The sequence below is a fragment of the Oryctolagus cuniculus genome, chromosome 10 (genome assembly GCF_051225735.1).
Source record: "Oryctolagus cuniculus isolate XC-2025 breed Fujian yellow rabbit chromosome 10, ASM5122573v1, whole genome shotgun sequence".
In the NCBI taxonomy this organism is placed as follows: Eukaryota; Metazoa; Chordata; class Mammalia; order Lagomorpha; family Leporidae; genus Oryctolagus; species Oryctolagus cuniculus.
The window spans coordinates 103,772,832-103,787,093 of NC_142876.1; the positions used below are offsets into that span (position 1 = coordinate 103,772,832).

At 49.7% G+C, this 14,262-nt stretch overlaps 2 protein-coding genes across 2 annotated transcripts in view; both read left to right on the top strand.

Moving 5' to 3' along the window:
• Positions 1-660: 660 nt before the first annotated feature.
• Positions 661-7,718, top strand: XCR1 (X-C motif chemokine receptor 1). Its single transcript, XM_008260516.5, has 2 exons — positions 661-797; positions 6,417-7,718. The coding sequence occupies exon 2, from the start codon at positions 6,448-6,450 to the stop codon at positions 7,447-7,449; it is 1,002 nt and encodes a 333-aa protein (XP_008258738.1). The 5' UTR covers positions 661-797; positions 6,417-6,447; the 3' UTR covers positions 7,450-7,718.
• Positions 7,719-12,498: 4,780 nt separating this feature from the next.
• FYCO1 (FYVE and coiled-coil domain autophagy adaptor 1) overlaps positions 12,499-14,262 on the top strand; it is a 78,510-nt gene continuing 76,746 nt past the window's right edge. Inside the window, exon 1 of the mRNA XM_008260514.5 lies at positions 12,499-12,635. The gene's annotated coding sequence lies outside the window, so the exon portion shown is untranslated. The remainder of the gene's footprint in view (positions 12,636-14,262) is intronic.

A 14,262-nucleotide genomic window follows, 5' to 3' on the forward strand; every position in this document is an offset into this window, starting at 1 on the left:
GAAGCTAAGCAAAGCATACACCATAATCCATCAACCACGCGCCTAGTGACTCAGCCAGCTGAGCTCAAAATTTACGTCCACACAAAAACCCACACATAAATATGTTTAGAATGTAGTGTGCAAAGCGTCTTCCATAAGTGCCAAGAAATGGGAGCAACCAAGATGTCCTGCCGTGGGTGAAGGAATCAAACATCTGTCGCAGCCTCCACACGGCAGAACTCAGGGGATGCTCGGAACGGTGTCCAACAGCATCCAACGTCCTTTCCCGATCAACCTCAAAAGAAAGGGAGGCAAAAAGCGCTCAGCAGATTAGCCATAGGAAGGAGCTTCCTCAGTAGACAAAGGGCAGCTGGCAAGACACTAATGATGAAAAAGCTGGACGGTTTCCTGCGCGATGACAAACAAGACGAGAAAGTCCACTCTCACCACCCCTGTTCACCACTGCACTGGTGGTTCCAGCCAGGCAATCAGATAAGACAATGAAATGCCTCCAGCCTGGAAAGGAAGAGACTAACCCTACATGGAAATATCAGGATGACATATATAATCTCCTAATTATATCTCTATGAAATGTGGTCTCTATGGGAATACAGGTGAAAATTGTTCAACCTAATGAACAAACTCGAAATGCGTGACTACTCCCTGTGACTTTCTCTCTCTCTTTAAGATCCTCACAGTAATCTTCCCCCACCTTCCTCTGGCCGTCTGGGCAGGGCAGGTGTTTCGATTTAAGTAGACTATGAAACAGAGAAGCACCATTCGTGCCTTGAGACGCGTAGAAAGAGGTGTGGGTTCAGGTGAGTTCCGTTAAACTTATGTTTTCCACTGATTTTAATAACTTCTGGATGTTCTGATATTTAGCAGGCATCAAAAGTGCACAGCATGTTAGTGAGTTTGCAGATTCCCGAGCCCACCTCTAGCAGGAGCGGGGACAGCTGGCCAGCAGGCTGTCTGAGGCCCAGGAAATCATTCAGTCTGGCCCCAGCAAGGCAACAACAGGCAGGACTCAACATTCAGTACAGCTTTGTCAGTTGGTGATGCTGTGCGGCCTGGGAATGGCGCTCTAGACGTCCACGTGGCCCGTGGCAGAAAGCTCGTTCCCCAGCCCTGCGAGACTCCGGTTCCTCCGTGCTGAGCATTCCCGAGACCTGGGTCCCTTTTGGAACAGCAGCTCTGTGGCCCCTAGTTGGAGCAGAGCTGAGAAAGCTGCCGTCATTCTTTGGCTTATGCCAAAGGAAGTAGGGGGGTTTCTTTGGCACCGGGTCTTTATGAAAAGCCTTGTTAGCATTGGCGGTTGTATAATTTAGTTGTGTTTGTCATTGTAAATCGTATTTTTTTTTTGACAGGCAGAGTTAGACAGTGAGAGAGAAAAAGGTCTTCCTTCCATTGGTTCACCCCCCCAAATGGCTGCTAAGTACGGCAGGCGTGCTGCGCTGCTCCGAAGCCAGGAGCCAGGTGCTTACCCTGGTCTCCCATGGGGTGCAGGGACCCAAGCACTTGGGCCACCCTCCACTACCTTCCCGGGCCACAGTAGAGAGCTGGACTGGAAGAGGAACAACCGGGACAGAATCCGGCACCTCAACCAGGACTAGAACCCAGGGTGCCGGCACCACAGGCGGAGGATTAGCCAAGTGAGCCGCGGCGCCGGCCTGTAAAGTGTATTAAAGATGAGGAATCTGGGACTACAGGCTCAGAGTTGAGGTGGGGAAGAGACATGGCTGGGGGCAAAGCCCCAGCGTGGTGCTGGGAGAGCTCTGGGGTGGCATCTTTGTCCTTTGTATCCACAAGAGCCTCCAGGCCCAGAACGGGATTGCCTCTGAAATTCTTGAGTAAATGAGCTAATGACCTACGGAAGAATAGGATCACTTTAAAGACATCCAGTAGCCCACTTAGTTGAACTCATAAAAGGAATGGGTGTTGAGTTTTGCCAAATGTTTTTCTGTGCTTATCAAAACCCATCATATGGTTCTTGCCTTTATTCTGTTAATATGGTGAGTTGAATTGATTAATATTCAAATATTAAAACAGCCTCATACTGTGGGAAAAACTCCACCTGCTCTTGTTGTATTCCCCTTGTAACACATCTTGCTGAATTCAGGTTGCTAATATTTTGTTCAGGGTTTTTGTGTCCGTGTTCATGGGGAATATTGATCTGTACTTTTCTTTTCTTGTAATTTTTGGTCTGATTTTTTCATCAGGTTAATGCTGGCCCTGTAAGACAAAGTGGAAACTATTCTAGCCTCTATTTCAGATGTTTGCATAAAATTGGCATTATTTCTTCCTCAAATATTTGAAAAAGTTCACTAGGAAAATCATCTAGTTCTGAATTTTTCTTTCTTACAAGGTCTTTTTTATAATTAGGTATATTTCCATAACAAATATAGGGTTATTCAAGTTTACTATATCTTTGCAGGTCACTTTTGGTATGTTGAATTTGTTAAAAATTTGTCCTTTTTCCCTTGTTGAATTTCTTAACATATAATGGATCATACTATTTGTTATTCTTTTAAGGTCTATAAGAGCTGTAGCAATAATTCTTCATTCACACCTGTTACTGACATTTTGTATTCTATCTTTATATTCTCAATTTTGATTAAGGTTTCATCAATTTTTAAAATATTTTTTCAAACAACCAATTTTGATTTTATTCTGTTTTCTAATTTCTTTATTTCTGCTTTTACTTTTATTTTTACCTTCCTCTTACTTAATCTGCTCTTTGTCTTCTTAAGTTATTGAATTTTGCTATTTGATTTTTGGCCTTCCTTCTTTCCAATAAATGTTTAAATCTATAGATTTCTTTGTAGCTACTTTTTCAGTTGCATCCCGTGATTTTTGATTTGTGGTGTTTTCATTATTCAGTGTAGAATATTTTGTAGCCTGCCTTTTAATTTCTTCTTTGATCATAAATTCTTTAGAAATATATTGCTTTATCTGCAAATTAGTGAAGCCTTCTTGATTATCTGTTCTTATTGATGGTAGTTCCCTTTCGGGTCTTTTACACGACTTGTCTTTCTCTGCTGAGATGCCCTAACTTTCCGTACATCCCGAGTATCTTTTCCTTTAGCTCCTTGAGCACACTTAGCCTTGCATGTTGATTCTTACCCGCACGTTCCAACACGGAGATCAGCTCAGCATCGATTTCTTGATTTTTCTTTCTTTGGAACGTGAGTCGTGTTTTTCTGTTTGTTCACACGCACAGTACCGCTGGATTGTAACCTGAACATTGTGAATGCTGTATTGTGTAGACTCCGGATTCTGTTTCATTCTTCTGAAAATGTCGATTACTGATTCGTTGCTGATTTGTTTGAACGGGTGTTGACTTGGCAGGCTCAACTTCTGTCTCCATGGAAGTGGGCAGCAGTTCAAAGTTCAGTTCTCTGAGCTCTCATTGTGCACTCGTGGTTCCGAGGGCAGCCAAACATCTGAGCAGGACACATGCACAGACTTTGGGCCCCTCCCTCTCTAACCCTTTCTTTCTGTGATTCCTCCCTTCATGTGACCCTGGCTGTGGTTGTCTCAGACTTGGTCATGTGGTTCTTCAAGACATAGACCACTGGGAGCTTTCTACTAGAGATGTAACTGTCTTGCCCGTAGGCCAAGAGCATAAAAATGGGAACTTCTCCCAGTGCCGTGTAGCTGTTCTCTTCTTTCAAATGACCAGATCCCCTTAGGAATGCGTGGATTTTCTGTCTATTTTGATGCAGGATTTGAGGCCTTGTGTGTGGAAAGGTGGGTCACCCAGGAGGTTACTCAGTCATTAGCCAAAGTGGAACCCAGTTACGTTCTCTCTTACACAATAAATAATCCAGCAGTTGATGACTTGGCAGATGCGGACTGAAAGTCATCTTGCCAGTTCATTCAAGCGGCTTTACTCAGGACCACAGATCCAGAAAAGACGGAGTAAGGCAGAGAGAGACGGAGTTCACTGGGTCAGCCAGTGGTTCCTGGCTATCCCAGAGCAGCCTAAGGACTTTAATTCTGCAGAGGTGAGAGGAAAGCATGTGGGCTCCACGGGAATGGAGACGAGCAGTCATTCCACCTTGGGGACAGCAGCAACACAATGGTCACTCCCGTGAGCCAGCTCGTCTCTACTCTGAATTCCTGAAAGACACTCAAACGCTGCAAGTTTATAAAACTACTTGTCTTTGAGTAAGTGAAGGAAGCAGGGGGAGGGAAGCTCTCTTCTTTCTCAGGAGGAGCCATTTAATTCTGAGACGTTTTCAACCACGACGCTAGCGTGCCCACGCTAACAGGTGTCCACCTGCACCCTTCAGTGGGTCAGGACAAGGGTTGTTTAGTAGACGTGGGGCTCACCTCCATGATGTGAAGGGTGCTTAGAGGGTCTCCGTGCTGATATACCTACTTGCAACCAAAGCACCATACAAAATCTCATGTATTTGTTTAATTGCTGATTTCTTTCCGCACTCTAAAGTTCTCATTGGCAGAGACTATTATTCATGTTTATCCATGATATCTGCTATCAGTGATCACTAAGTGCTGTTTCATCAAGTCAGATATACCCATATGTAAAATATAAGTACCTGTAATTTCTATATGTCAGACAAAACCAAAAGACCATAGGCATAATTGAGAGGCTAAGAAGCACAATGAGTGGACAATACTAAGTAAAATGTTCTTTAAAATCCATAATAAAACATCATCCCAAATGAAAAAAAAAAAAGTCCCCAAATCCACAAATCCTTTAAAAAAGAAAACAAAAGAAATGCCAGGGAAGGAAATAGAGAAGAAGAAAAAAATAAACAATTAAAATAAGAAGCAGAAGTGGACAGTAAAAATAGAACAGTATGTGTTTTCCTCTCTAGGAAGCAAAAAATACAAAATAAAATCACAAAATATCTCAGCTGTCTTCACTGAGGTCTCTGGAGACACAAATTGACTTGGCCATCTGCAGTAGCATAAATTTCAGGGTCCGTTTCCTGTTCCTCTTATCCAACCCTGGATGAGTGAGAAATGTAGGTTATTTCTCCAATTCTCCCTCTCAGATTACAAGGCTGTCCAGCTGTGGTCCCAGCTCAGCTGTCTTTGTGCACTAATGACATTCAGAAGGTCGCGTTCACACCCTGGGGCTCGGTTTCTTCTCCAATACGATCCCTTCCAGAGCGGTGTGATGTCTTAGCTCAGTGCCCACTCCCAAGTGGGTCATGAGCACTCTCTAAGTGGCGCAGGCAACAGCTTCTCCAAGCTTTCCATCCTGTTGCTCCCTTGCTCTCATCCCGTGGCAATCCCACCTTTTCTGTTCACTCTCCCTCCCTTCTCTCCCCTGCCTTCTAGTGTCTCTGCAGCTAACACCTCACTAAGAGACCGAGTGAGCTTGACTTGGCCCCGTCCCCTTACAGAATCCCCTCTGATGGGTCACTGGGTTGTCTCCACTTGCTCGGTCTATGAGAGGTGCTGTAAACCCCAACCCCAAAAGGGGAAGCTTCCTGCTCTGAGAGTTGACCCTCTGCGGTAGCGCAGGTTCCCTCTCCCCGTGTCTCCACATTCGTGAGAGTCTTGGGATGAGTTGATTCTATCTGTATCCTCTCTTTTGGTGGGCTGCTCCAGGAGGCAGTAGGTTCCCTGATACAATCCCGCCATGGGATTTCTGCATTTTGTGAGATGAAGGAGAGGGGGATAAGGAAGAGGGAAGGAAGGAAGGGAGGGGAAGGAGGGTTAGTGAACTGCACTAGATATTTGTTGAATAAATGAGTGTGGGATCTCTCGCCTTCTTTTGTGGGTAAGGAGCTAAGGTTCAGACAGGTGAGTTGATCCAAGAGCACAGTAATGGGCCCACATTTATTTTTTGACAGGCAGAGTGGACAGTGAGAGAGAGAGACAGAGAGAAAGGTCTTCCTTTTGCCATTGGTTCACCCTCCAATGGCCGCCGCGGCCGTTGCACTGCGGCCAGCGCACCGCGCTGATCGGATGGCAGGAGCCAGGTGCTTTTCCTGGTCTCCCATGGGGTGCAGGGCCCAAGCACTTGGGCCATCCTCCACTGCACTCCCTGGCCACAGCAGAGAGCTGGCCTGGAAGAGGGGCAACCGGGACAGAATCTGGCGCCCTGACTGGGACTAGAACCCGGGATGCCGGCGCCGCAAGGTGGAGGATTAGCCTAGTGAGCCGCGGCGCCAGCCTATGGGCCCACATTTGATCTCAGGTTTTTAACTCCACTTCCACCACAGTTTTCCCTACATCTGCAGGGATTGTGTAAATCAAGGCACTGCTTCCTTTACCAAGGAAGTCCCACTGTGTATGTATGTGTGTGGGGGGGGGGGGGGAGTGATATTAGCAAACTCAACACTATGCTTAGCGACTGTTGGTTCCTGACAGCTCACCAGCCCGCAGCCGGTCTGTGGCCCCTACTGTTTGTAGCCTGAGCACCCCCTGCTGTAAATGCCACCTGTCCTTGGTTTTAGATGCCTTCACCTCCCCTGCCGTGCAAGCCAGATGGAGTCCTCGGGCACCCTCGAGTCCACCACGCCTTTTGAGTATGACATTGAGAGCCTCCTGTGTGAGAGCAAGACTTTTGTCTTCGCCACCTTCGCCACCACCATCCTGTACTGCCTGGTGTTCCTCCTCAGCCTGGTGGGCAACAGCCTGGTGCTGTGGGTGCTGGTGAAATTCGAGAACCTGGAGTCCCTCACCAACGTCTTCATCCTCAACCTGTGCCTGTCTGACCTGGTCTTCTCCTGCTTGCTGCCCGTGTGGGTCTCCACCTTCTACTGGGGCTGGGTGCTGGGAGACTTCCTCTGCAAGCTGCTCAGCATGGCCTTCTCCCTCAGCCTCTACAGCAGTATCTTCTTCCTGACCGTCATGACCATCCACCGCTACCTGTCAGTGGTCAGCCCCCTCTCCAGCCTGCGCGTCCACACCCTGCGCTGCCGCGTGCTGGCGACCGTGGCCGTGTGGGCAGCCAGCCTGCTGTCCTCCGTGGGCGATGCCATCTTCCACCAGGTGCTGTCGTCCGACTGTGCGTATTCGGAACTCTGGGGGTTCCTGGCCTCGGTGTACCAGCACAACATCTTCTTCCTGCTGTCCATGGCCGTCATCCTATTCTGCTACGTACAGATTCTCAGGACCCTGTTCCGCTCGCGGTCCAAACGCCGCCACCGGACGGTCAGGCTCATCTTCGCCATCGTGACCGCCTACTTCCTCAGTTGGGCTCCCTACAACATCATCCTGTTCCTGGAGACCCTGCTGAAAACAGGGGTCATCCGGAGCTGCGAGGTCAGCCAGCATCTGGGCTACGCCGTGCTCATCAGCCGGAACGTGGCCTTCTCGCACTGCTGTTTCAACCCCGTGCTCTACGTCTTCGTCGGGGTCAAGTTCCGCAGACACCTCAAAAGTCTCCTGCGGCGGTTCTGGCTGTGCCGGCAGCAGGTGCCCAGCCCGCCCCCGCTCCCCCAGTCCCCAGGTGCCTTCATCTACGAGGGGGCCTCCTTCTACTGAGGGGAGTGGGACGGGGCAGGTGGAGGCGGACAGCACGTTGGTAAAGAGGCATCTGTGGGGACCTGGCTTGAGGTTCGCGTTCGCACGACTCGGGAGGTACACTTTTAACATACTATGAAAACCTTTCCAAGGCACTTTGCAAAGAACCGCGGGCATCTGGGGTGGGAGGAACCACTCTTATCTACCCCATCCTTACTCTGTTTATAACTGGTTCAACTTTCCGCCTTTTATCTTTCCTAATAAACACAAGATGGATTTAAAAAAAAAAACACTGAATACTCTAATTTTTCAAAGTACCTGTTGTTTATTTCAAAATAGAGGAAACACGAATGTTGGTCTCATAGGAAATGATATCTGTTCTTCTGGCTAAGCCCTTAGCAAGACACTTCCCTTCCTTTGGAGTTTACTTCCTCATTTTCATACAATTTTTTAAAGCTTTATTTTATTTATTTGAAAGGCAAAGTGACAGAGAAAAAGAGAGGGCCAGAGAAAGAGATCTTCCATCTGCTGATTCATTCTTGAAATGACCAAAATGGCTGGGGGAGCCAGAAGCCTGGAACTCCATTCAGGCCTCCCACATGGGTGCAGGGGCCCAACCACTTGAGCCGTCTTCTGCTGCTTTCTTAGGTGCGTTAGCAGGGAGCTGAACTGGAAGTGGAGCAGCTGGGACTTGAACCAGTGCTCCAACATGGGATGGTGACGTCACAGGTGGCATTGTAGGCAGCAGTTTAACCTGCTGCACCACTAGACTGGCACGCTTCCGCGTCTTAACTATAAAGGTCTGAACTCGGCCATCTCTGATCCCCCTGGCCTGGAAACAAAGTCTGTGCATCTATAATTCATAATCTGCCTTGGTTGAAGATGTGTTCCAGATTGAACTGTGTCATCCTGAGCCCCAGTTCCTCTGAATACGACCAGATGTGGAAACAGAGTTGTTGAAGATGTGACTAGCTGAGATGAGATGATCCCGGGGTAATGTGAGCCCCTGAGCCAATAGGAGTGGTGTCCTTACAATAAGGGGCAAATGAACCCAGACAAAGGCACAGGAGAGACCCTGTGAAGGTTGGAGCTGTGTGGCCACAGCCAGGAAACCCCCAGCAGCCAGGAGAGAGGCATGGAGCAGAGTCTCCCCTTCCATCTCGGAGGTGACTCCCTGACGAATTGACCCCACACTTCAGGTTTCCAGGATGTTGCCACGGTGATCTGTGTCGTTTGAGACTCCCAGTCGTGGAGCTTCCCTATGGCACAGGACACACATTTCATTGAGTAGACGGGTAATCCCAGTGACCTGCAAACCTTCCAGATCTGCCTCGCCTACACAGGAGGCTCCACCTAACTGAAGCCAGGCGTACAGGACCAGAAGCAAGACTCAGACTCGGGAAGTGCAGCCAAAGTGCGACTTTACTAGCAGTCAGGTGTCTGGTGGGCCAGAGCATCCGGCGGGGTTCACAGCCACTGATTGACTTCCTAGCATGCAGGTCCCTCCCTGCTTCCTCATTGGCTGAGTACTTCGGGTTACAATCTTCCCAGCAAGTGCCTCAGCTGTTTTGGCCACGCCCACCTTTCTAGGTGCATGTAACCTAGGAAGCTTTCTACACCGCTGTAAGCCGTTGTGCTAGCTCGTTGTCTACTCCCAGCTAAACACCTTACTTTGAAAATGAAAGAAATGTTCACTTCTCACAGAGAGGAAGCCCCCAAGCGAGGAAGAGGCCCAGCCACCAAATCAACACATGCCACCACATGTGTGAAAGAGGTTACAGAGATTGACTCCTGCTCATCCTTGTTGAGGGTCAGCCTACAAGCCAGAAGGTCCCACCCAAAAACCCTTGAGGGAGTGTGGAGTTTCAAAATGATCAGCCAAGACAGACACGGGAGCCTTCCGGCCAGCGCCCTTTATTATTTAGTCTTAGGTTTAACTAGTAACATAACAATTAGGAATGTACATTGCAAAAGGCTAACAATTAGGCACAAGCAGGGGATGTATGCATCACGTGACATATTTATGGTGGGAAGTAAAAGGTCAGGTTGCTCCTGGTGGTCATATTGTTTGGCTCATTTTCTATGCCCTTGAAGTACGGTAAGGAGTTTTCCTTAAAGTAATACCTAATAATAACCCAATCCTTCTGCTTACTGCTGCGGCCTTCCATTTCGGAAGGTGTGCCACCTGCTTAGGCAGAAGCAGGACCACAGCCATGTCCAATATCCAGGAGGCTGTGGCCTCACTCTGAGCACCTAGGCAGTGTCCATTACAACGGAGGCCGTTTGACAGGTGGCACCAGCAGGCCCCCACCGGCGCTTCTCTCGGGAGCGGCACTGCTCCCTGCCACGGCCGACAGAGCTGCCCATTGGGCAGTGAAGCTCTGGGGAAGTGGCCAGGTCGTGGACCTAATGGTTATCTTTTGGTGGGAAAGATAAGCGTTTCTCCAAGGTGTCTTTTCCAGTTTCTCCCCATGCCTTAGGTGTAGCTGATGTCCTTTATTCTGAGAGCCAAGAGCTAGTCTGGACAAAAAGTAGAACATTATTTCTCTACTCAGAATACAGCGAGAGCTTGTTACACAATCCTGGACAAGCAAATACTTAAATCCTTCCGAGGTCGGTCTTGATGCCTCACTAACAAGAAGGCCACTGCATTAGGAGTCTGAGACCAGGATTCTAGTCCCAGCTCTGCGACTCGCTGGCTGGGGCCCCACTGCAAATGGTGATGGTGATGAGGATGGTGGTGGTGGTGCTGATGACAATGTAGCCAGTAAAAATGCAGCACTAACTTTATGTCACCCCCGTGATAGGGCATGTGTCTTATCTCGCTTAGTGTCCACAAAACCATTTGAAATTGCTGCTATGGCTTCTGTTTCATAGAAGACGACGGTGAACTTAAAGCAAATTGCCCCAAGGTCGCTTAGTCAGGGTTCAAGCCTCAGCCTTCCACCAGTGCACTGGGCCTCCTTCCATAAGCCCAGGAGCATTTCTAGGCTCTTAATTTTTTAACCTGTTATACAAGGGATTAAATCAGAGGTTTTGTCCACACTCTCCCCACCAGGAGTTGCATGATAGAAGCACTTGGAGCCGGCGCCGCGGCTCACTAGGCTAATCCTCCGCCTTGCAGCGCTGGCACACTGGGTTCTAGTCCTGGTCGGGGTGCCGCATTCTGTCCCGGTTGCCCCTCTTCCAGCCCAGCTCTCTGCTGTGGCCAGGGAGTGCAGTGGAGGATGGCCCAAGTGCTTGGGCCCTGCACCCCATGGGAGACCAGGAGAAGTACCTGGCTCCTGCCATCGGATCAGCGTGGTGCACCAGCCGCAGCACGCTGGCCGCGGCGGCCATTGGAGGGTGAACCAACGGCAAAAGGAAGACCTTTCTCTCTGTCTCTCTCTCTCACTCTCCACTCTGCCTGTCAAAAAAAAAAAAAAGCACTTGGGGAGGTATTTAAAAATATAGATGCACAGTTCCCATCCAGACCTCTACTCTCAGGTGCACCTCTGCTTCTTCCCTGGCCCTATGCTCTATTCTCCCTTCGCACTGGCCTCCTTGCAGCTCCTCAGCCACACCAGCTGCACGTCTTGACCCCAAGCCTTTGCGCTGAGTGCGCTTTCTGCCTAAAGTTCTCCTTTCAGCTGTCCACGAGGCTCACTCTATGGCCAGCTCACCATGTGGCGTCCCCAGGACGTGACTGCCTTAGGGTAGTCAGAATTCTTATCTGAAAGTGCTTGGGTCCCTGCAAACCCACACGGGAGACCTGGATGGACTTCCAGGTTCCTGGCTTCAGCTTGGCCCAGTCCCAGCTATTGTGGCCGTTTGGGGAGTGAACCAGTAGGTGGAAGATCTCGCGCTCTCTCGCTTCTCTAACTCTGCCATTCAAATAAGTAATTTTTTTAAAAAAGCATACAGTACCAAATCCTTCTCATCCTTAATGTCTCATAATATCTTCACATTGTGGTTAGAGCTATGTTTTTACTGGCTCCTTGGATGACTTTTCCTTTTGTCATCTCCCCCACTCTCTCCTGTTTCGTGACAGTTTTCCATCCTGCTAACAAAAATGAGAATCACTTGTATTCATGTCCTTCCTCCCAACTTCACTCCTCAACTGACAACCCTAACTCACTGTGCCATCCACTTTATATCTAATTTACAAAAGGTGGCTAATGAGATGCCATAGCCTAAAGTCAGCTAAGAAATACACTTCCTTTCCTGTATTATTCTACCCAAACCACTCCCCATTTTGTGACTGCGGCTCTCAAGGGGGTGCTACCAGCTTAGAGCTGGGACAGAGGGTGCTTCTGGCAGAGGGTAGAGGACCGATGGTTCGTCAGTGCTAGGGAATGGGTCCAATCACCGGCTAAAGTTCCCGGTGTACACTTCCTCCTCAAATGTGCCCGACGGACACAGTTCATCAAATGCTTTCTGTCCTGTTGTATCCAGCTCTACAGCTCTGTGCACTACACAACTTACAAACAGAAGTTGGGCTGGGAATGGGATGGAGCACTTTAACACACACTGTTAGAGCACTGATTTTAAGTGAGTCTCACTGTTAAGAAGTGAGGGGACAGAAATCTATAATAGCAGGCTCAGTGATTGTAGTGCTTTTTATTTAGCTCAATACATGTATTTAATCAAAAGTATCCTACCACATAATCAATATACAAATATTAATGCGCTATTTTATTTTATGTTATTTGGAATAAGTATTTAGAATCCAGGTGTACGCGAGTACTTCAAAAAGTTCGTGGAAAATATAATTAGAAGATAATTTATTTGGGTGCAAAAATAACTCAAAATCCATGCAGTTTTTCCCATACTTATTTTCCACAAAAATTTTGACGTACCCTCGTATTTTACATTTACAGCACAAGGGCTCAACTATGCGGATCGCGAACAGGAATTGCGGTCACACTTGACCCCGGAGATTGCAAGAGTTAATCTGGGGGCTGGTTTTGCAGGCTGGAGGGCAGAGAAGGAGCTGTTGAAGCTGCAAACCTCTGCGCTGCGGAGCATGCCGGGAGTCGTAGTCCGTCGTGGGGCCCGATGGGAGTTGTAGGCCCACGCCCCACGCAGCCTGCCGGGAGTTGTGGTTCGCGCGCGCCCGCCCGCCCGCGGCTGGGTGTACGCGTCATGGCTGCCGGTACAGCGCTCCATTACTCTTCCGCTTGGTCCCAGAAAGTTTCGGTTCTGCCCCGCCGTGGACCCACGAGCGCGTAAGTGCCGCGGGGGACCGGCAGGACTCTGGGAGCACCGGGTTTGCCCTCTAGCCCGTATCAGAGAGCTTCGCTCGGGTGCGGTTTGTCACCTGTTGCCCTTATCGGCCCCGCCCATCCCGGCTCTCCCGCAGACCCTGCCCGGGTCCCAGCGCTTGCCCGGCGCGCCTCGGAAGCGCTCCGGCGGGTGGAAACTGCCCCTGGAACCCGGGCTGCCCCCGGTGGTCGGTTGAAAAGACAGAGCCCAAGCCCCCGTTCCAAGACCCCAGCCGGCCGAGGGGTCGCGCAGGAGCCCACCGAGAGGGGCCTCCGAACAACCGCGGCTTGCGCTGTCCTCGGGCAGCCTAGTTTCTGGCCCAGCCGGGCCGGGACAGTCCAGACGTGCAGCGGGCACCGCTCTGCGGAAGCGGGGGCCGTCCCCGTCCCGGGAGGGGTCTGCTCGTTCCCTTTGGCCGTTCGTTTTACCCACTGCCCCTCGTGCGCAGGGGCAGGGTGTCTGCATAGCCCTCAGGTGATCCTTCCGTAAAAACCTTTTGAGTGGCTTTTGCATGGTCTCTCTCTGGTGTGGCTGCGCTGGGTGCAGAGGGCGAAACTTCATTTTTCCTAAGAAAAGCAGCACGTACGGTTGACATGTTATCCAAGCAGCCCCCTGTGCATTCAACGTGTGTCCACCCTGTGGCCCTCGGCACTGCCCGCCGCTCCAGACAAAAAACAAAAAACAAAAAACAAAAACAGAACAAGAGCGCTGGTGGACACGGCCCGGGTTGGCGGGTTGGGAGCCGCTGTGTCCCCAGCTTGTGTTAGCACAGCAGTTTTCTTTCCCAACAGAGAAATGGGTCAGGGGCCTTTGAGCCGCAGAGGATCAGGGCTTAATCTGCTCACTGCCCTCCTGTGGCTGCTGGCCTAGTGGCCTCCGGCAGCGAGCTTAATCCCCTGCCATCTGCCTGGGGCTGCCGAGGGGTGCCGGGGCCCCGAGCTCCCGCCTTTTGAAGTGGACTTCGAGTAGAGGCTCCCCTTGACCCTCCCTTGTATGACAACCACTATTTATTTATTTATTTATTTGAAAGTGAGAATGACAGAGAGAGGGAGAGAGATCTTCCATCTGCTGGTTCACTCCCCAGATGGCCACGATGGCCAGGGCAGGGCCAGACTGAAGCCAGCGAGTCTGGAACTCCATCTGGGTCTCCCACGTGAATGATAGGGACCGAAACACTTAGGCCATCTTCTGCTGCTTTTCCCAGGCCATTAGCAGGGAGCTGGTTCAGAAGTGGAGTAGCCAGGACTTGAACCAACACCCATATGGGATGTCGGTGTCGGTTGCGGCAGCTTTACCCACAGCACCACAACACTAGCACCAAGAACCACTATTCCTAAAGTGTTGAATGCCCCCTACTAGTTGTGGGCCATGGTTATGGCCACGGTGATGGCTGCCAGCCTCCTGATTAAAGAAATATGAAGGGAAACAGGGCTTATTCGCTCATGTGAAAAGTCTGCCTCTTTGCGTAGCCTTCATTTTTTAAACATTATTTTCAGTCACTGACTAGAAAAATAGTGAAACATCTAGAATCACTGAAAGACTTGTATAGGGACCATCCATATATTTAAGGCAATAGTTTACTTTGATTTT

Coding starts and splice junctions, on each gene's coding strand:
- XCR1 (XM_008260516.5), top strand. CDS start 6,448: ATGGAGTCCTCGGGCACCCTCGAGTCCACCACGCCTTTTGAGTATGAC.